Here is a 22,607-nt window from a genome sequence, read left to right as displayed (position 1 = left end):
CAAACAACAGAGACCCTATGGCTGTCAAAGCTGAAACTATTTACTATCTGGACCTATACAGAAGAAGTTTGCCAATCACTAGTGTAGACTCCTGGAGTGTCAAGCTGTGGCAGTATTTCTTGAGACAAGCTGGGTGTTCTGAAATAGTGCAGGAACTTCTGTGAAGGGTAGAATCACACTTCGAGCAGTGAAAGTGATGACATCTGGGGAGATATGGACTCCTATCCCTTCAGCCAGCTGAACCACAATTGCTCCCATCAATCTAGCGTGTTCCACTAAAAAGGCAAGTGGATCTGGGCTTATCAATCTACACCACCTAGCTGCCTATGGAATCAGTTTATAAGAAAAAGACCTTATTCCACAGCTAAGTTAGAGGTGGATATCTGTGGGGTCAGTCTGAATTTGTGGAGGAAAAGACAAGCTGTGACTCAAAAGATAAAGTATTAACAGAAGTGGAATGGATTGGGGGTGGTCAGAGAAATAAAAACAACATGGCAGCAACGTTGGAATAGAATGAAAATCAGAGTCTGATAGAGTAAAAGGTCTAGGAAGCAAGTGAGAAAAGGTGAAAATATGCAGAGACTGACATCTGCTCACAGCTAATCTCAAAAGCTACCAAATTCTGGTGGTGGGAGCACCCCTTATACGCTCAGCCAAGCACAATCCTGCTGGACTTGTGCTATTTTAACCAATTAGCTATTAGTTTTTCTTATCCTTATTTTAATTTAAAAAGCGGCTTCCTTTTTCTCAATTATTTGTTTCTTAAGGAAACTATGGCATCACAGCTTTCCCATAGGAGCCTTCTGGCAATAAATGAATGCAGAAATTAACAAATTAACTTTATTAGAATCAATTCAACTATTGCTGAATCACCTTAAACTTTAACACATTAGTAAGGCAGAATTAAGTTTATTTCTTCATCCTACCTTAAAAATAACATCTTTATACTTATTAAGCTTTGAACCTATAAAGTGTTTAAATAAGACATTTATATACTAACTTCTAAGGCTACTTGTTGAGCTTATAGTCGAAGCTCAAATACTTGCATATAAAGTAATCTACAAGAACACTATATGTGTGCAGACCTGTCTTTCAGATTTCCCTGGAACCGTCAAGATTAATTCTGACATAAATTCTATTGACAGAATCAGCAAGGCTTCTGAAAAGAAGCTTGGTGATAAAGTCAAGGAAACCTAAGTAAATGGCATCATGCTTATTCAAAATGACCTATGATATGACAGAAAACACCACAAACAAATGAAACTTGAATTATTTTCTGAAAGAAACAAAGGAAATTATATTCTAGGAGGCTAAGAAGCCAAAGCAGGTCTTCTCCCAGCTACCTGAAAGTCAATCAGATCTTCTGTAGAACAGTGAGAAATGAACCCTTTGGACATCTAATCATCTAATTGCTTTTTTGCTTTTCTTCCCCTTGGCTGAAGGAGAGAAAGCAATTCTGTTGAGAGTAGGGTGTGGCAGAGAGGTTCTGCATGGGAGCCAGGAAAGAAAGAAAAACATGGTGCTTAGAGGAGTAAGAATTCACCATCTAGGCACTTGTATTGGGTTTTACTCTAACAAGGAAAGGAAGGATATTGGAGAAGGAGCTGAAAGGGGAATTTTGTGTGACTCGAGGTGTAAGTATTGTTTCATTGGGGCCCATGTGACAGCACAGTTGGGAAGAGAGGCATTCTCGCCTCTGTAGAAGCCCAGAGCCATTCTGCCACCTTGAGAACTGGCAGCTTTGGAGGCACTGGGACATGGCTACCTTGACATGTCATTCCCAGCCTCATGATGGGCATCATTGGCAGTGGATCATCAACAAGACAGAGTCAGACAAAAGGGGAAAACATGACAGATAGTTTTGGAAGCACAAGTAAGTCATACCTCAGACACTCCAAATTTTGGAGAAGAGAAGAAAAACAAAAGAGAGACTTCGCAGGAAAATCTCCATTCTAGCATAAGTAATGAGAACAAGTACAGGAACCCTGGATTGCTGTTACTAATGGAACTTCTTTTGAACATTTAGACACTTGTTTTGAACTTCTCAGAACTTTCAGAAGAGAAGGTAGGAGGCCAGGGAATCATATTACATGAGGAAAACAAGCATCAGGACTACATGGCCAGTGCTCCAGGAAACTGGAAACAGTGAGGCCCCAACGAACCTAGAGTATAATTCTGAGACAGAATGTGGTTTGGAAACTGGAAGGATACATTAAAACTCTGGCAAGTAGGTAACATTTCTGTCCCTCAACAGCAGGAGTTTGTGGATCTGAATCTGAAAACTGCTCCACTAGAACTCTTCTCCATGTCTCTACTTCTTTCTGTGTGTCTTTAGTTTAGCACCTGACAGAACCTTTAACCCTAGGTACTAACCACTTAACTCTCAGTACGTAGTCAATCCCCTACACAGGTGATGGTGATAGAATCAATTCACCATCTTCCCCTAGAGGCAAAGCTTGCATGCTAGATTGCCTCAGAGGCTCCTTGCCAACTGATACTCCTTGAGTATGTAAGTCAGTTGCCCACCAAAAAAGGAACCCTTAAAAAGAAGGCAATGGGAAGATAATAGTTACTGGAGCTTTTCACAGTATTCCCATTCTCCTGAGTCCAGGGCAGGATCACATATCCAGTATCCACACTGAACTACATTACTTGCTTTGACAAGAGCAGTAGTGGAATTGACATATATCACAGCTGGGTAGACATTTTAGGACACTTTGCATGATTCATCATGTTCTCTTCTGTTACAACACTGGAAGTAAATATTGAGATGGAGCCTGGGTTCCTGGGTGCTGATACTAAGTAGAGATCCCCTGCTAACTCACACTGTACATGTAGCTTGAGCAGGAAATTAACTTTTATTAAGCCTCAGATATTTGGCATTTGTCTTATCACAGCATAAGCTAGCTTATGCTGACTGATAAAAAAGCTGGCAGATACTCTTAAACTAGACTGAATGAGTATTACTGAGTATATAAAACCATCCCCAAGGGACTCCCAGAGATAAATGGAGACACTATAGAAGTAGAAGCCAAGAAAAGGCCAAGAGGTCATACAAGAGTTAGGAGGGTAAGAGCCAGAGAAATATTGTTTACTACTATTGATTTAACTCTGTATTTACCTCTTGAAAACATGGGATATGTATACATCATAAAATACATTTGAACCTCTGCTCCAAAAAACCTTTATATGAGATAACACATTGTAAGAAGTTTGCTATTGTTTTTATCTTAAAAGATTTTGAGTAATTCTTTTAGTTCACATTCAATATGAATCTGACACATAGAAAATTACATTTTGTGGCAAATAAGATTATAGACGGTTCTATTATGTAATGACTGTAGCATGATCTAGCAGTTTTTATCTCCTTCAGAGAGTATACGACATAGAGATGTAAATTCTTTTAATCGCAATTCTGCATAAATAGACATTCTGCACTGCACTGCACTGCCAAATCTGGATCTTGAAAGTGATAAAGTGCAGATGCCTACAGTTGCAATCATAAAAATGTAATTGCTGAGAAAAAAAATTATTTCTGATCCATTGGAGGAATTTATTACAGAGGGATGCAACTGTGTAAGTTATAACACAGAGAAAATGAAAGCGAATGATTGAAATATATCCCAGACTGAACATCCCTACAAAATGACCTAGTAATTTACCTGTGCCCAAAAGAAAAAAAATAGATTAAAGATAAATCAAGTTTGGTGGCAAACACTCTGGTAACTATAAAAAGAGCAGAATAAAGATTTATGAATAAATGAATAGAAGCCAGAGTGACATAATAGTATCTATGACCAATTACTCCAAAAATTAAAATGTAATTTTGACTTGAGTTATATACAGAAGTGGGAAGCAATTTCTGAAAGCAAAGGAAAATAACATTAAGATAAATAATGAGTAAAAGTGAGAATTTTTTTAATGGTATTACTACATTGCTAACTTCATCTGGTGGCACTATGAACTTAAAGATCATGAACTTCTTTTGGAATGTTTTCCAGTATGATCACAGACAATATTACTTAAACCATGTACCTATTTCAAAATAAACACTCCGAAAAAAAAAAAAAAGAATGTGATGAGATATTCAGTATGATGCTATTCTAGAAAAAAACACCTATAATACAATTTAATGAAAATTTTTACTTGTATTGATATGTAATACATGATCAAAGTGACAGATACATGAAGGCTGTGCATTAACAAAAAGGTCAGTTATTTTAATAATTCTTTGAGTTTGAAATGCACTGGTTTTTGATAAGGATAATCCCATTAAAATGAAAATCAAGAGTATGTCCAGAGGCGCCTGGGTGGCTCAGTCGTTGAGCATCTGCCTTCGGCTCAGGGAATGATCCCGGCGTTCTGGGATCGAGCCGCATGTCAGGCTCCTCTGCTGGAGGTCTGCTTCTCCCTCTCCCACCCCCCTGCTTGTGTTCCCTCTCTCGCTGGCTGTCTCTATCTCTGTCAAGTGAATGGATGAAATCTTTAAAAAAAAAAAAAAAGAGTATGTCCAAATAATTTTGTTGCACTAGAATTCTCCTTTATGGGATAGTTTCTGAACAAGTAAATATTCTAATTTTATTAATATTTTTCATTTACTTTGACTTGAAGATTGCTAAGATCTAGAAACTTTTTTCTAACTGGGATACTGGTGAACTGATATACCAAACTTCCTTCAAGAAATCAAGAAACACGTTCAAAAACATTGATGAAAATCTTAAAGAACATAAATTAGCAACTATACTTACATATACATGAGATCTATCTAGCATATAATAAGTACTAATTCCCCTTTCCCTAATATATCTACTTGTAGATCATGAGAAGTCTGAATCCAGGCACTATATTGAAAGCTCTCTAAAGTAATAAGCATGATCACCCTTTTTTAAGAGTTAAATTTCTTTCCAATCAAATAAAATTACTTCTGGTCATTTTCACCCTTTTAATTTTCTAGGTGGACTCAATAAATGTTTGCAGCTTATAATAGCTTTTAAACATGCCAGGAAATACACATAAGCTGTGAAAGGCATAGTCTTCAGTGTGAATTTACTTAAAGTATTCTCTGTTGACTGCTATATCAATATACTTGACTAAAGCAAAACATCTACTGGTTTCAGTTAGAACATAAAAAGTAGTTTCTTCATAATGATACTTTCTCTGCTCATAAACAATATGTCAGCAGCCTTTGCAATTAGCAAGTCTTTTTTTAGTTTTTTTTAATTTTGTTTTATTTAAATTCAATTAATTAACATATAGAGTATTGTTAGTTTCAGAGGTAGAGTTTAGTGATTGATCAGTTGCATATAACACCCAGTGCTCATTACATCATGTGCCCTCCTTAATGTCCATCACTCAGTTACCCTCAGCAATCCTCAGTTTGTTTCCTATAGTTAAGAGTCTCTTATGGTTATCTCCCCTCTCTGATGTCTTATTTTATTTTTCCCTTCCTTCCCCTATGATCCTCTGTTTTGTTTCTTAAATTTGGCATGAGTGAAATATGATAATTTACTTTCTCTGACTTATTTTGTTTAGCATAACACCCTCTAGTTCCATCCACATCGCTGCAAATGGTGATGGCTGAGTAATATTCCATTATATATACATACCACCTCTTCTTTATTCATTCATCTGTCAGTGGACATCTAAGCTCGTTCCATATTTTGGCTATTGCAGACATTGCTGCTATAAGCATTAGGGTGCAGGTGCCCCTTTGGATCACTACGTTTGTATCCTCTGGGTAAATACCTAGAAATGCAATTGCTGGATCATAGGGCAGCTCTATTTTTAACTATTTGAGGAACCTCCATAGTGTTTTCCAGAGTGGCTGCACCAGTTTGCATTCCCACAAGCAGTGTAAGAGGGTACCTCTTTGTCCACATCCTCACCAACATTTTTTGTTTCCTGAGCTGTTAATTTTAGCTATTTTGACTGTTGTGAGGTGGAATCTCGTTGTGGTTTTTATTTGTATTTCCCTAATTCTGAGGGACGTTGAGCATTTTTTCATGTGTCTGTTGGCCATTTGGATATCTTCTTTGCAAAACTGTATGTTCATGTCTTCTGCCCATTTCTTGACTGGATTATTTGCTTTTTGGGTGTTGAGTTCGATAAATTCGTCATAGATCTTGGATACTAACCCTTTATCTGATAAGATATTTGCAAATATCTTCACCCATTCTGTAGCTTGTCTTTTGGTTTTGTCAACTGTTTCCTTTGCAGTGCAAAAGCTTTTCATCTTGATGAAGTGCCAATAATTCATTTTTGCTTTTGTTTCCCTTGCCTTTGGAGAGGTGTCTAACAAGCAGTTGCTGTGGCCGAAGTCAAAGAGGTTTCGCCTATGCTCTCCTCTAGGATTTTGACAGGTTCCTGTCTCACATGAAGGTCTTTGACCCATTTTGAGTTTACTTTTGTGTATGGTGTAAGAAAATGGTCCAGTTTCATTCTTCTGCAGGTGGCTGTCCAATTTTCCCAACACCATTTGTTGAAGAGACTGTCTTTTTTCCATTGGATATTCTTTCCTGCTTTGTCAAAGATTACTTGACCATAGAGTGGAGGGTCCATTTCTGGGTTCCTTATTCTGCAACACTGAACTATATGTCTGTTTTTGTGCCAGCACCATACTGTCTTGATGATTACAGCTTTGTAATAGAGCCTGAAGTCCAGAATTGTGAGGTCACCAGCTTTGGTTTTCTCTTTCAACATTGCTTTAGCCATTTGGGATCTTTTCTGGTTCCATACAAATTTTAGAATTATTTGTTCCAGCTCTGTGAAAAATGTTGATGGTCTTTTGATAGGGATTGCATTGAATGTGTAGATTGCTTTGGGTAGCATAGACATTTTAACAGTATTTGTTCTTCCAATACATGAGCATGGACGTTTTCCCATTTCTTTGTGTCTTCCTCAATTGCTTTCATGAATGTTCTATGGTTTTCTGAGTACAGGTCCTTTCCCTCTTTGGTTAGGTTTATTCCTAGGTATCTTATGGTTTTGGGTGCAATTATAAATGGGATCAATTCCTTAATTTCTCTTCCTTCTGTTTCATTATTAGTGTATAGGAATACAACTGATTTCTGTGCATTGATGTTATATCCTGCCACTTTGCTGAATTCCTGTATGAGTTCTAGCAATTTTGGGGTGGAGTCTTTTGGGTTTTCCACATAGAGTATCATGCCATCTGCAAAGAATGTGAGTTTGACTTCTTCTTTGCCAATTCAGATGCCTTTTATTTCTTTATGTTGTCTGATCGCTGAGGCTAGGACTTCTAGTAGTATGTTGAACAACTGTGGTGAGACTGGACACCCCTGCTGTGCTCCTGACCTTAGGGGAAAAGCTCTCAGCTTTTCCCCACTGAGAATGATATTCGCTGGGGGCTTTTTGTAAATGAATCTCTTGTAGACAGCATATTGATGGGTCTTGTGTTGTTTTTTTTTTAATCTAATCTGATACCCTGTGTCTTTTGATTGGAACATTTAGTCCATTTACATTCAGAGTAATTATTGAAAAATATGAATTCAGTGCCACTATATTACCTGTAAAGTTACTATTTCTGTATATTGTCTCTGTTCCTTTCTAGTCTTTGTTACTTTTCAGCTCTCTCTTCACTTAAAGGATCCCCTTTAATATTTCTTGCAGGGCTGGTTTAGTGATCACAAATTCTTTTAGTTTCTGTTTGTCCTGGAACCTCTTTATCTCTCCTTCCATTCTGAATGACAGCCTGGCTGGATAAAGTATTCTAGGCTGCATAGTTTTCCCATTTAGCAAGTTAAATATATCATGCCAGTCTTTTCTGGCCTGCCAGGTCTCTGTGGATAGGTCTGCTGCCAGCCTTATGTTTTTACCCTTGCAGTTAGTTAAGGACCTCTTGTCCCAAGCTGCTTTCAAGATTTTCTCTTTATTTCTGAAATTTGCAGGCTTCACTATTATATGCCTAGATGTTGATCTATTTTTATTGATTTTGAGGGGGGGTTCTCTGTCCCTCCTGGACTTGAATGCCTGTTTCCTTCCCCAGATTAGGGAAGTTCTCCACTATAATTTGTTTGACTAATACTTCTGCCCCTCTCTCTCTTTCCTCTTCCTCTGGGACCCCAAGTATTATAATATTGTTTTGTTTTATGGTCTTGCTGATCTCTCAAATCCTCCCCTTATGGTCCAGTAGTTGTTTACCTCTCTTTTCCTCAGCTTCCTTATTTTCCATCATTTTATCTTCTATATCACTGTCTCTCTCTCCTGCCTCATTCATCCTAGCAGTTAGAGTCTCCATTTTTTATTGCATCTCAGAAATAGCCTTTTTTATTTCAACCAGATTTTAGTTCTTTTATTTCTCCACGAAGGGGTTCTCTAGTGTCTTCTATGCTTTTTTCAAGCCCCACTAGTATCTTTACAATCATTGTTTTGAATTCTTGTTCCAACATCTTACTTATATCCATATTTATTAGATCCCTAGCTGTGATTTCTGCCTCTTGTTCTCTTTTTTGGGATGAGTTCTTCCATCTAGTCATTATGTACAGAAAAGAATAGATGAAAGGGAGGGAAAATACAAACATAGCAACAATGACACCAGAAAAAGATACACTACAAAAATCAGAAGAGAACAGAAACCAAAAAGAAAAAAAGAGAAAAAAACTGAGAATAAAATCAAACAAGTAGGGGCGCCTGGGTGGCACAGCGGTTAAGCGTCTGCCTTCGGCTCAGGGCGTGATCCCAGCGTTGTGGGATCGAGCCCCACATCAGGCTCTTCCACTGTGAGCCTGCTTCTTCCTCTCCCACTCCCCCTGCTTGTGTTCCCTCTCTCGCTGGCTGTCTCTATCTCTGTCAAATAAATAAATAAAATCTTTAAAAAAAAAAATCAAACAAGTAGAACAGAACAATAAACTGGATCCTGAGTGTATTTTGGTCTGTTTGTTAGAAGAAACTGGATCCCAAAACAGGCAAGAAAGAAAGCCTTATATATATACAAAAATGTAGTTGAATACAATGACATGAAGCCAAAAATGAAAAAACTATATATATTTAAACCATAAGTGTAAAATTAAAATTAAAAAAGACTTAAAAAATTAATAAGAAAATAGTTGAAAAGGATAATAAAATATAAAACCGAAGGACTAAAGAATAGTAACTATACCAGAAAAATATACACTACACTAATCAGAAGAGAAAAGAAACCAAACAGAAAAGAAAAGGGAAAGAAGGGGGAATAAAATGGAAATAAAATCAGACAAGAAGTTAAACCAAACAGAACAGTAAACTAGATCCTGGGTATATTTTGGTCTGTGTGTTAGAAGAAACTAGAAAAGGTCTCCCAAAATAGGTCAGAAAGAAAAACTTATATATATACAAAAGTAAAGTTGAATACAATGAAAGGAAACCAAAAAATGAAAGAAAAAAAAATATATATATATACCATAAGCAAAAAAAATGAAAATTAAAAAGACTTAAAAAAATAATTGCTAAAATAAGAAAATAGCTGAAAAGGATAATAAAATATAAAACTGAAGGACTAAAGAATAATAAGAAAAAGCCACAAATGCTATATACTTCTTTCCCAAGAGCTGGAGTTTTACAGTTCTGTACAACTGGTAAACTTGGTATTTGCCAGAAGTTCCTGCTGGTCTTCTGGGGGAGGGCCTTGTTACCTGATTCCCAGGTGTCTTTGCCCTGATGGAATTGCACCGCCATCGCCAGGGGGCCAGGCTCAATGTAAGTGGGCTCCGGAACCAGTGGGAGAAGGGGAGGTTTGAAAATGGCTGCACCCCAATCTCTAGCCCAGGAGCTGAAAGTTTGTGTCCCCCGCTCTTCAGTGTACCCTCACAGAAAAGTGATCAATCACTCTTGTCTCCCCAGTTTCCATCCACACTCTGTGTTTACCCAGCCTGTGACCGAGCACTTTCATCTCAAGCACTCCACCCCAATTCAAGTCTCCAAACTTTATGGACCCTTGCAGCACGCATGCACACCACCGCTGCTCCCACGGTAGGGAAGGGGTTCTCACTGCGGTTTTGCCTCTTGCTGGGCCCCCGCTCAGAGAGCATTAGACTGACTAGACAGCGGTTCTCAGTTTATGGCAACACCAAGCAGTAAGCCGGAGCCTGGTCTGTTTGCAACTGGCTTCCCCGCTCCAATGCCTGGGAACTCTGCTGCACTCAGGCACCCCCATTCTTTTTGTGACCCCGGGGATCCTGAGACCAAGGTGTCCCACCTGGGATTCCGCCAGCTTCGCCTCCTGAACGCCTTTCAGGTAAGCTTCTAAAAGTTCTGGTTTTGCACTCTGCTGCTTATAACACTTTCTGGTACCTGGCATACAGAGGCTCCTTCCCCCCCAGGTTTATCTTCCAGTGTATTGCCTCAGATTCACGTCTCCTCACTTCCTACCTTGCAAAAAGTGGTTGCTTTTCTATTCGTAGAATTGTAGCAATTCTTTTCTCTGATCACTGGCTGATTTTGCAGGTTTTCAGAATGAGTTTATAACTATCTAGCTGATTTCCAGGGACCAGACAAAATGGGATCCCCTACTCCTCCACCATCTTGGAGGGTCTCCTGATTAGCAAGTCTTAACTAATCAACCCTAATGTTCTACTCTTACGGAACAAATAAGGGTTATGCAGTCACATAAATGTACTAGCCTTTACGAGGCGTCCCCAAAATGAAGGCCATTTCCCTATTCATGCCTGGTAACTACACAGGAACAAAATCTTAAACGACTTGTGAGAATTCATTTAAAAATCTCACCAAAAAACTTGGTGATACATATTAAAAAAAAAAGTATTCAACATCACTCGGCATCAGGGAAATACAAATCAAAACCACAATGAGATACCACCTCACACCTGTCAGAATGGCTAACATCAAAAACACAAAAAAACAACAAGTGTTGGCAAGAATGTAGAGAAAAAGGAATCCTTATGCACTGTTGGTGGGAAATCAAACTGGTGCAGTCACTGGAAAACAGTATGGAGGTTCCTCAAAAAATTAAAAATAGGATTACCACATGATCCAGTAATTCTACTAGGTATTTACCCAAAAAATACAAAAACAGTAATTCAAAAAAATATACACCGCTGTATTTATTGCAGCATTATCTGCATTAGCGAAATTGTGGAAACAGCCCAAGTGTCCATTGATAGATGTATGGATAAAGAAGAGGTGGTATGTATATACGATGGAATATTACTCAGCCATTAAAAAAGAATGAAATCTTGCCATTTGCAACAATAGGGATGGATCTAGAGGGTATAATACTAAATGAAATATGTCAGTTAGAGAAAGACAAGTACCATATGATTTCACTGAAATGTGGAATTTAAGAAACAAAACAAACGAACAAATAAAAAAACAGACACATAAATTCAGAGAACAAACTGGTGGCTGCCAGAGGGAGCATGGAGGGGATGGGTGAAACAGATAAACGGAACTAAGAGTACAATGAGCACCGAGAAATGTACAGAGTTGTTAAATCAATGTACACCTAAAATTAATATAACACTGTATGTTAATTATACTTAAATAGAAAAAAGAGAAAGGGATAATTTGTCTTAGGAGGTATAATGCATGGTAAGCCTAAGGGAAGTTCCCTCGTAAATTTTGGGTTAAGGACAAAAATTTAGATCTACAGCATAGTATAAGTTTTTTTCAAGCTCTGCTTTAAGAATTCCAATAAATAAAATCTGGACTTGCATAATAAGTCAGAGAATCATGATGTATATTATGAAAGGATTACTGACTTTATGACAGACTTTATCACACAGTTTCTTAAATAGCTGCTTTTCTCATACATTTTGATATTTTAAAAATAATTTCCTATTTGACAAATGAGCCACCATGTGCCTTAGGACAAGTCACTGAAATTCTCTAGGCTCAATTTCTTCATCTATATAATAAGGATGGTTTTAACCATGCTGCCTGCCTCACTCAGTTTTCATGACTATAAAACAAGAGATTTTATATAAAGGTACTTTGAAAGCTGTATATACATATTTTTATGGTTGTTGCTTTTATTTTTTTTTTAAGATTTTATTTATTGATTTGAGAGAGAGAGAGTGCACACACAAGTGGGGATAGGGAGACAAGTAGACTCTGTGCTAAGCACAGACCCCCACAGGGTTCAATCTCACAGCGCCAAGATCATGACCTAAGCCAAAATCAAGAGTTGGACACTTAACCAACTCAGCCACCCAGGCACCCCACAGCTGTTGCTTTTAAAAGAGAATTGGGGAGGGGGGAGCTTTCCAAAAGTTACTATTGTTACTAAATATGTATTTTTTAATATTTTAACAGTATTTTAAAAAGCAATTTTAGATGACATATTCCCTCTATAAAAATCAAATCTTTCCTTGGTTCATGATCTACTTTTCCCATTTTTTAGTTCTTCTGACGTTACATATTATCATTTCCATGGTCTTCATACCTGGATTATGAGTGGCTCCAGGAGCTTCTCTACAGTGAATGTTTGGACCTGCAGATCCTGAGGATCAATATTCAGTGTGATTGGTGTTTCAGCTGACATGCTGCCTGTGCAAAAAAACAAAGACACCTATTAATAAATAAAAGTACTTTCTAAAGGGAAGCACTAATGAAAATCATATAATACATAAGATTTGTATTCGGCCCCTCTTCCTGTTATCAGCTGTAGCCCTCAGAGGACCAGGGTGACAGGTCCATCAACAGAGAAATGAGATTCCTTCCCCATCTGTTCTCTGTTCATGCAGTCTGGGCTTAGATCCTCTAACAAATTAAACTATGTTAGTATGATCATGACTAAAATAATAACCCAGGGTGGGTTTGCATCTGTTCAGGAGTCTTTTTTTTTTTTTTTTAAAGATTTTATTTATTTATGTGACAGAGAGACAGCCAGCGAGAGAGGGAACACAGCAGGGGAGTGAGAGAGGAAGAAGCAGGCTCCCAGCAGAGGAGCCCGATGTGGGACTCGATCCCGGCACGCCGGGATCACGCCCTGAGCCGAAGGCAGACGCTTTAACGACTGCGCTACCCAGGCGCCCCAGGAGTCTTAAGTAAAAATGAATGGTCAAGTCGGTGAAACATATCTTATGGCCAGCAAGTCCTCTGACTTCCAAGAAATCATAGCACTGAGGCAGCCAGCACTCATATTTTCTTTATTCTTCTTAATGATGACTCAGATGAGGAGCCAAGCAGGATTTTGGAAGATGTGATACACCTCTATTTGTTTGAGGAACTGTCTGAGGGTTTTGATTGAAGAAGAAAGTTGGGGGCAATTTACTTTCCTATACAGAAAATAAACTAATTTAAATTGGCATAGTTATTATAAAAAGAGAGAAGGGATTGATATTTGGGCAAGACAAAATAAGAAAAAAATGACAAGCCATCTTTAAGGCATTAACATTAATCTTAAAATCAGTGAGATTTTTGCATAAGAACACACAAATATCTCAATGACCACATGTGGCATATATATCATAATATATTCAAATTAACAAATTGGCTATAAAATCTATTACCCAAATTGCCAAGTCCACAAATTTGTATTACCTTATTCACAATCAAGTATTTACTAAAGGCCCACAGAGATAAGCAGTAAGAAACATGTATCGCCTATATGTAACTTAGTCTGTTAAAAATAAACAAATTTATAGGGGCGCCTGGGTGGCACAGCGGTTAAGCGTCTGCCTTCGGCTCAGGGCGTGATCCCGGCGATCTGGGATCGAGCCCCACATCAGGCTCTTCTGCTATGAGCCTGCTTCTTCCTCTCCCACTCCCCCTGCTTGTGTTCCCTCTCTCGCTGGCTGTCTCTATCTCTGTCGAATAAATAAATAAAATCTTTAAAAAAATAAAAAAATAAAAAAATAAAAAAAATAAACAAATTTATAATACACAGAAACATGTGTTACTATCAATGCAAAAACCTTCCCACTTAGATATTACCCATTTTCTTCTATATTTTTAGGCAAGAGAACATAAGATTGCACCCTCAGAAAATATCCGGTTATTCCCTATGGCACCCACGGAAACGAAAACAAAAATAATTAGGAAGTACTACAATAGTCCCCCCTTATCTACAGCTTTGCTTTTTGTGGCTTCAGTTACCCATGGTCACTTGTGATCCAGTCCAGAAACAGATGATTTTCCTTCTGACGTACCATCAGAAAATAAATGGAAGCCTGGGCTACATCACAATGCCTAGGTCATTGACCTCACATCATCTCAACAGATAGGCAGTTTAACATCCCACAAGATACTGAGTACAATAAGATATTTTGAAAAGAAAAGAGACACCATACCATATAACTTTCATTACAGTATATTGCTATAATTGTTTTATTAGTTACTATTATAAACCTCTTACTGTGCCTAATTTATAAATTAAACTTTATCACAAGTACATATGTGGGAAAAGGAAAGGGAGGAGGAAAGAACACATTTTCATGGTGTTTCTCTTATCCAGAATCAATGCCTTCAACACTCCTTTCCATCCCAGTGATCCTAGGAGAGAGGATTGTTCTTTTTTCTATACCCCTGCCTCCAACTCCAAGGGATATCAGAGTCTCAGGGTAGGGCCCATGTTCCCTCCCAACTGTTTCCCCTGAGTCTATTCCCATTCTCCTCCTAGACTTTGTCAATGACCATTGGCCTAACTCCATAAAATCAGCATCTCTTTGCTCATCAATCTCTCCCACTCTGGTGGATCCTTTTCTAGATTCATAAATGTGTTACTGTATATATTCCAAAGATAATCATGATCTCTACGGGTATGTGTAAGTGAAAAGGTCAGTGCTTTACCAAAGCCTTTCCACACCATACACCTGATCACATGCAGAGAGAGACATACACATGAAACCATCCTATAACTAAAATTAACTCTTATCTTGATGAACTCTTAGATTAATAATGTAATTTTTTTTTATTTGGTTTTATTTTGGGGGGCTGGAGGGAGAGGGAGAGACAATCTTAAGCAGGCTTCACGCCCAGTGCAGAACCCTACCCAGAGCTCAATCTCACGACCCTGAGATCATGACCTGAGCTGAAATCAAAAGTGGGACACTTAACCGACTGAGCCACCCAGACACCCCCATAATTTTTTTTTTAAGCAGAGGCAAATACTATAAAAGTTATACACCAATTTTTACCTGTGCAGGAAGGGGGGGGTGTCAGTGCCCTGAATCCCCACATTGTTCAAGGGTCAACTGTACTATAAATGTTGCGAATTTTATATAAAACCCACCAACAGGGGCACCTGGGTGGCTCAGTTGGTTAAGTGACTGCCCTTGGCTCAGGTCAAGATCCTGGAGCCCCCAGATCGAGTCCTGCATTGGGCTCCCTGCTCAGCAGGGAGTCTGCTTCTCCCCATGACGCTCCCCCTTTTCATGCTCTCTCTCTCATTCTCTCTCTCTCAAATAAATAAAATCTTAAAAAAAAAAAAAACCAACATTGTTGATTTCAGAGAGCGTGTACACTTTCTGATAGGTAGCACATTTCTACACACAACCAAATGGCCTGTTCAGGGCACCTTTGCCCCCTTTCAGACAATCATGTGTGTCCTGTTTTCAGTCTATTCTTAACTCCACCAACAAACCACTCATACAAAGTGCCTACAATTCTTTTACTTTTTAAAAGACATTTTTGCCTTGAAAAAAATATTATTCAAATTGTATTAAGTGAAAAAATATTGTTTGAATTTCTTTTCAAATGAAAGTATAAGTTACTATTATTCTATGATATAAAAATATATGAAGCACTCCAAATACGCTTCAAGTAAAAAATGTTCCTGTTGAAAAAAAAATAACTTAAACTAAGGGTACTTATTTAAAATAAAGTACATCAGAAGGGAGATGGATGGGAGGAAGGGTGAAATGGGTGAAGAGGATTAAGAGTACACTTACTGTGATGAGCACTGAGCAATGTATACAATTCTTGAATCGCTATACTGTACACATGAAACTAATATAACACTGTATGTTAACTATACTAGAATTAAAATTAAAAACTTACTTTTAAAAATCATGGGTTTAAAATAAAGATAGATAATAGATAGATAGATAGATAGATAGATAGATAGATAGATAGATAGATGATAGATATAGACAGATACAAAGCCAAATGATTTAGGCCTTTACTACCTTGTTTTTCTTCCTTTTCACTGGTTTTATTTCCTTTCTAAAAGTAAAAACACAATCTCTCTTCTTAGCTATTCATCTGAAATATAGAAGATATGTTTCAAGAAAGGCTCCATCACTATTACCAAATGGTTTCTCTCAAACACATTTCTAGGACTGAAATGTTTTGTTTTGGTTTGGCTTGGTTTGGGTTTTGGTTTTCACTTTTTCCAGTCATTCTACCTACCACTTTAATTCCCTCTAACAGACGCAAATCTAAATTGACAAATAGGATATTCCCATGATGACACTTCTGCATAGTCTGGAGCCAATATATACAACAAAATATGTCCTTCAGTCTCCATAACCATAGGGTTCTATCAAATGAATACTCACAAAGGAGCTCATTTGTTACCCCTCTCATGACAGGTACTATCCTACATATAAATCAAGTCAAGATCACTGACATTGCTTTGTTTTTTCGTATCAGTGACAAAAGGTAGAGTACACTGTTGTGAACTGAAGTAAGAGCGAAGTGAACTTTCACAGCCTTTAAAAACATGTACTTTCACAGAAATTCATTCACAATGGATTTTCAAAGCCAAGTTGAGCACCAGAAATTAGAGGCAAAGAAATAAAAAATGAATAATAAAAATTATCCACATCATATATAATCCTGCTAGAAGAATGTTCTTCAACAAAGAGATAAAAGACAAACCTAATTCAGCCAAAGTATCTTCTAAATCTGTGACCATGTCTTTAATATGCATTAAGCCAAAGAAAGTTATTGAGAAGTTCATTTTTTTCATGGCAAAATTATAAAATAATATACCAACAAGTCCTTGAAGAACCTTGGCTACATATAATGATTCTTCTTTGAATAAAGACTGTTTCTTATAAAAATCTTTTGGATCTTTTATATCTGTCCTGTTCAGTAATCCTGATTGATTGGAGATCAGGCAGTAATTTTGCAAATGAAGTTAAAGCCAGGTCAAAGTCTGACAAACTGTTACCAAATTCTTATAGCAATACCATAATGTGAATCCAAAATAAAAATCCTACTAGGTTGTGGGTATTATAATCCAGGGTATTATAGAGTTAGGGAGCACTTCTCAAACAATTCAAGAATAACTCCTACGACATCCTTCATTTCAACAATGTACTGGACTTGGATGAATAGAAATGATGAGTACTCACTATACCATTAGATTCTGGGGTTACTTTTTCTTCATTATTTGAGAGAGTGAGCACACAAGCCAGGGAGAGAGCACAAGGAGGGGAGAGAGCATGTGGGAGAGGAATCAGTGGAGAGGAAGGGAGGGGCAGGGGGCTGGAGCAGAGGGAAAAGGACAAGCAGACTTCCACCAAGCAGGGAGCCCCATGTGGGGCTCCATCCCAAGACCCTGGGATCATGATCTGAGCTGAAGGCAGATGCTTAACTGACTGAGCCACCCAGGCACCCCTGGGATTACTTTTATAAAGTTCTTCCTTATGTTGAATTGAAATATGTCACTTTTTGACTTCTCTCCAATTGAGACTATTTCATAAAGTGGAAAAGGTGCAAGTTTGAAGACAAGAAGACTAGATTAAAACCCAGTTTTCAGAATCAAGGGGAGGAAAACAAATGACTTGACAGCAGTAACAGATGTCTCCAGGGAGAGTCCTCAAGGCGGAGCAAATGCACCCATGTGGATCCTTCCCTTCTCCCCACACTATCTTAACCACAATACCTGAATTTCCTTTATTCCACTTTATTTCCTGTTCGCAATTGAATTCATATCAATTTTAAATTCACTTAATTTAACAAGCATTTCATTTTTAAATGCAGCTAACTCTGAGGTCACAGGGTGCACATATTCAATCATACATTAATATGAACTAGCTCATTACTCTCCATCTGACACCCATATATGTTACTTTCATAGCACAAACCACATTGTATTCTAGTCATATCCTGGCAGCAGAAGAATGTTTGATCAGAGAGATGCACACAGAGGTCAACGGAAAATTTCACCCACCATTCCCTCACAAACATTAAAGAGAAAACTTTTCCACCTACTTCTTCCTACTGTTAATACATGACCCCCTGTCTCCAAATTCTGAAGCTCAGTCTCCTCTTAGTAAACCTATAATCCTTCTACATAAGTTGACATGTTATTGTGGGATGGTTTAGAAACTTAATCATCTATATATGTTTCCTACAGAAAAGTCCCTAATACAAAATATTTACTTTTAAAAAAATAAAGTTTCTAACAGTTTGTAAGGTGACAGTTTATTCTCCATTAAGATTATTAAATTCCATGTCAGAGTCATCAGACTTATCTAATTAATCTCTTTATACTCACTTTTCAACTAAATTGTTCAATTCTTTTTCACAAGGATTACTGCAAACTCAAACCTCCACATCATATATTTGGACAATTAATATTTCTTTGCCCCTAAATGCAGAATTTTATTTTTTCCTCCTAACATTTCATCCTGCAGAATCTGGACTTTGGTTCCCACCAGTCAAAAATTAATATTAGAGAATCCAACATGTTAACACTTCCTCCAAGTTTTCTATTTACCCATTAACTGTTCAGTATGAATTCTATAGTCTCCAGTTAAGTCACTGAACAATGACAGCCAGGCATTGGCTGATTTTGATACCACTAGAAATATCTTTTCAGATACATAATGATCAAATGATAAACACTGCAGATGTGACTTTTTCAACCAGTTATTAATCACTTTTTTGTGAAATAATCTACTTTTTCATCTTGTCAAAAAAAAATGTAAGGATTTTTTTAACGTTTTATTGAAATAAGGACATCCTTTCCTTCCTATTTAAGAATTCAATTTTAAAAAGAAATCTAGTTTGACATAACTCACTCCTGGAGAATCCATGCCGAATGCTAGTAATTACTGCCATTTACTTACAGTTTAATTCTTCAGTTTTCCTAGTTTGGTGCCCAGAAGTCCAGTCTAATTTTAGAGGCCACCTTTTTACCCTTTTTGAAAATAAGGGTATTTGCCCTTTTTCTGCTTTCTGACAGGTCTGCTATTTCTTAGTGACTCCCAGGTTCTGTGCTCACATTTGCAGATCATTTTAGAATTAAGGGATATACTTTTTCAGAAGATACATAATTCAACCAATTTAAAGGGACTAAGCTATCTCCTTTATTTTCATCATCTAGGGTTTCAATTCTTTTTTAATTAATTAAAAATTTTATTAAGTAATACAAGGTTCAACAACATATATGATTAAAAACAAGTCTCTCTCCCATCCCTGTCCTCCGGCCACCTAATTTCTCTCCCACAGACAACTGCTATGGTCATTTTCTCATACAGTTCCAGAGATATCATAGATAGTACCAGCACAGAAGTATCTATATTTTAATACAAATTCTAACAGACCTGCCTCTTCCACTTAATTCAATTCCCTGGTATCAGTCTTTGTTCCATCTTGCCCACGTGACATCACAGTATCACAGCTTATATGTATTATCTATCAGCTGCTAATCTCACATCATTTGACTCATGCACAGTACGTATTCTTCCTTATGCTTTTTATTTCTTTTTCTCTCAGTCTACAACTTTGGAAGTCCTTTTTTCTTTCCTTCAGCATTCCTTCCAACCCTAGCAAATGAGAATTGCTTTAGCCTTCTCAACATTATATTTCCTAGTTCAGCCATCCTCTTTTATTTGCCTTAAGTAATATGTCCCTCTTCCCATCTTTGATCCATATTCTTTTCCAGTGCGTGCTCTTTACACAGAAACACTAGGATTTGGGGCCATTCATGTTATTGTTAAATGATTATTTATGAAGCACTACCCTAGATTCTGGTGAAAGAAAAAGTAGTAAAGCCAAGGCCCAGCTGACTCTCTTCTTTCTTCATTTCTAAGTCATCAAATTTCTCTTTGGTCATATACAGTCCCTTAAAATCATACTTACCATTAATCTAAAATTTCTGAAATTTGCTTCTCTTAACATCGAGGACACATGTGTAACTGTGTCTAACAATGTTTTATTTACAATTGTCACCTCTACAATAGAACAGTCAATTTCTCCCAAACCAGTACTGTCCATAGACTTGGACAAGAGCTGCCCCACCCTGCATCCTTATGTTCTGGAAGAGTCCATGGGACCAAGGTAATATGCCCTCCCAGAACCCACACTCCCCTTTCTGACATGCTCAGGATATCCAGTACCCCACCTCTCTGCTCAAGCAGCCCAAACCTATGTCCAGGGCCTATGCCAGCCTGTTCCTAGAATCTATCCTACCAAAAATAAATGACTCAACATGTCCATCCCTACACTTGAGAGGTAGCCGAGAGGTAGCCAAGAGGCAGCTTCCTCCCAAAAATTTTGAGTTTGATGGAGTTTGTATGTGCAGTTCGGATTGTCCACTTGTACATGCTTGAGGCTGCTCAGATGCAAAGCAGAGCCAGAAGTGGAAAGAGAAGGGGGCACACCACATATCAGGGGCAGGAGTGAGCTCCCCATCCACCCCCTCATTCTAACAAGAAACTTCAAGGAATCCAAGAATTCTAAGTCCAAATCTTGTCACCCAGGTCATTTTGAAGGAGTTTTTCTCAAGGTAGAAAGATAGGAAGATAGAACCTACTGTAGCAACTTGTTAGCTTGATTTGTAACTTTTACACAAATAAGCGCGGTATGCAGGCCTCCGTTTATACCTTCACTCAGTTCACTAGGTTAAAAATAGGCCTGCCTAGACTTTCTAGCGTTCCATATCAAGAAGTTCTTATTAATCAGATTTACTTCTTTCATTTCCCTTAATCTTCTAAAATGCATTTAACCCTGAGGTAGGGTAAAAAAATTACCAGTTGTTCTAATTTTAAGAGAAGACTTCTTGAAATTTTCAAAATGTATCATCTCACTGTTACTGTAACAGTTTTTTTTTTTTAATCTGTAGCAGGAAAATTAGTCACATAATAAGCGTCTGCAACAATACCAGTTCTCTTTTCCTCTCTTTTTTTCCCTCATCCAAATGTTCTATTACTCTTTTCTTAAGTTTATGGGTTTCCATGCAAGAGTATATATTCACCATATGTATATTTTTCTACTTTTATTAAAATTATTTGTGAACGTTCAACATTAGACTCATGAGAAAATAAATAAAATCTTAAATATTCAAAAAACAAAATAGAAACATTCAATTCAGGATTTATTGCTATCTATGATATTGTATTTAATTTGTATCTTTTTAGGTACCTATATTTATTATTATTTATTAATTATTGACCTTTCCTTTTCCCATGTGATTTTCTCTGGGTAATTACAGTGCATAGTATCTATTAACATGGTTTTTCTATGCTCTAATTATTGTCATAACACTAACACACACACACATGCACACACACACACACATGCACACACACACACACACACACCTTTGATGGTTTTATCTGCAAATGGGTTTCTTTTCCTCAAGTTTAAAGTGTTTGATTATGTCAACAAGTCTCCTACCAAAAGTAGCTTTGGACTTCATGAGATCTCATTTAGTGAAACTCTATTTAGTGAAATACAAAGGAGAAATTTTTTACAAGGTACCGATCACAACCATCACCACAAATATTCTTATCTAATGAGCAACTAGTGAAACGTTTCCTACTCCCGAAATAATGTCATAAAAGAGAGCATTTATTTTGTCATCAGATATTTATCTTGAGGGGCGCCTAGGTGGCTCAGTCAGTTAAGCATCTGCCTTCAGCTCAGGTCATGATCCAGGGTCCTGGGTCGGAGCCCCATGTAAGGATCTCTGCTCAGCATAGAGCCTGCTTCTCCCTCTTCCTCTGCCCCTCTCCCTGCTCGTGCTCTCTCTCTTGCTTGCTCTCAAGTAAATAAAATCCTTTTAAAAAATTTATCTTGAGTGGATAGCAAAACTCTGTAAGCTTCATTTTCCCTTCTCAGCACACCCCCCTTTCAGAAGGGTTAGCATAATGTAGTTCGGAATAATGTGAAGGATTGGAACCAAATGTAAGTGACAAAAAAGAATATGTATATTTATATATATATATATATATATATATATATATATATATATATCAAAATAAACAAGTTTAAGTAGAGAAAAGGAAAGGGGACACACGGGATTTGCTGCACAATATTATCACAGTTGACTTTATACAACTATCTTGGCTAGAGTGAAATAAAATGGAAAGAGGACAACTATAATAAAAAATTTCCACTATAATCTCTATACACACCTGTTTTCCAAGCCCACCTCCCTCCCCACCCCTATCCCACCCCTATGGGTTCCAATGTCATCATTTCTGGCTTATTTGGCTCACTGAGAAAGAAGTACACACATCTTTACTCACTGGGTAAACAAAACGATCTCAGGTTTGTCAGAGAGTCAGTAAAATCAAGCAATTGCCTAATATATATGATGGAGAAATAGTTGGGTTTCTTTCTTTTCAGATGTTCTTCCTACACTTTACAAATACCTTCCACACATTTATTTGGAGATCAATAATAAGTATAAGCTCTTCTGCCTAGCCTTTTCCTCAGCTATAACAGCAATGGTGTGGCACCCCTAGACTACA

The 22,607-nt window shown here is 37.5% G+C and overlaps 1 protein-coding gene across 5 annotated transcripts in view; it reads right to left on the bottom strand.

Annotated features, from left to right (window-relative positions):
- The window catches only part of CTNNA3 (catenin alpha 3), a 1,641,479-nt gene that overhangs the window by 1,554,842 nt on the left and 64,030 nt on the right, over positions 1-22,607 (bottom strand). For all 5 annotated transcript variants that reach the window (XM_045783571.2, XM_087863076.1, XM_087863075.1 and 2 more), the window contains one exon: positions 12,398-12,501. In XM_045783571.2, coding sequence (XP_045639527.1) covers positions 12,398-12,496 — 99 coding nt within the window. In that variant the 5' untranslated portion in view covers positions 12,497-12,501. The remainder of the gene's footprint in view (positions 1-12,397; positions 12,502-22,607) is intronic.

This window comes from Ursus americanus, chromosome 6 (assembly GCF_024610735.1).
Source record: "Ursus americanus isolate L20-20 chromosome 6, mUrsAme1.1.p, whole genome shotgun sequence".
NCBI lineage: Eukaryota > Metazoa > Chordata > Mammalia > Carnivora > Ursidae > Ursus > Ursus americanus.
This window is presented reverse-complemented; position numbering and strand designations above follow the sequence as displayed.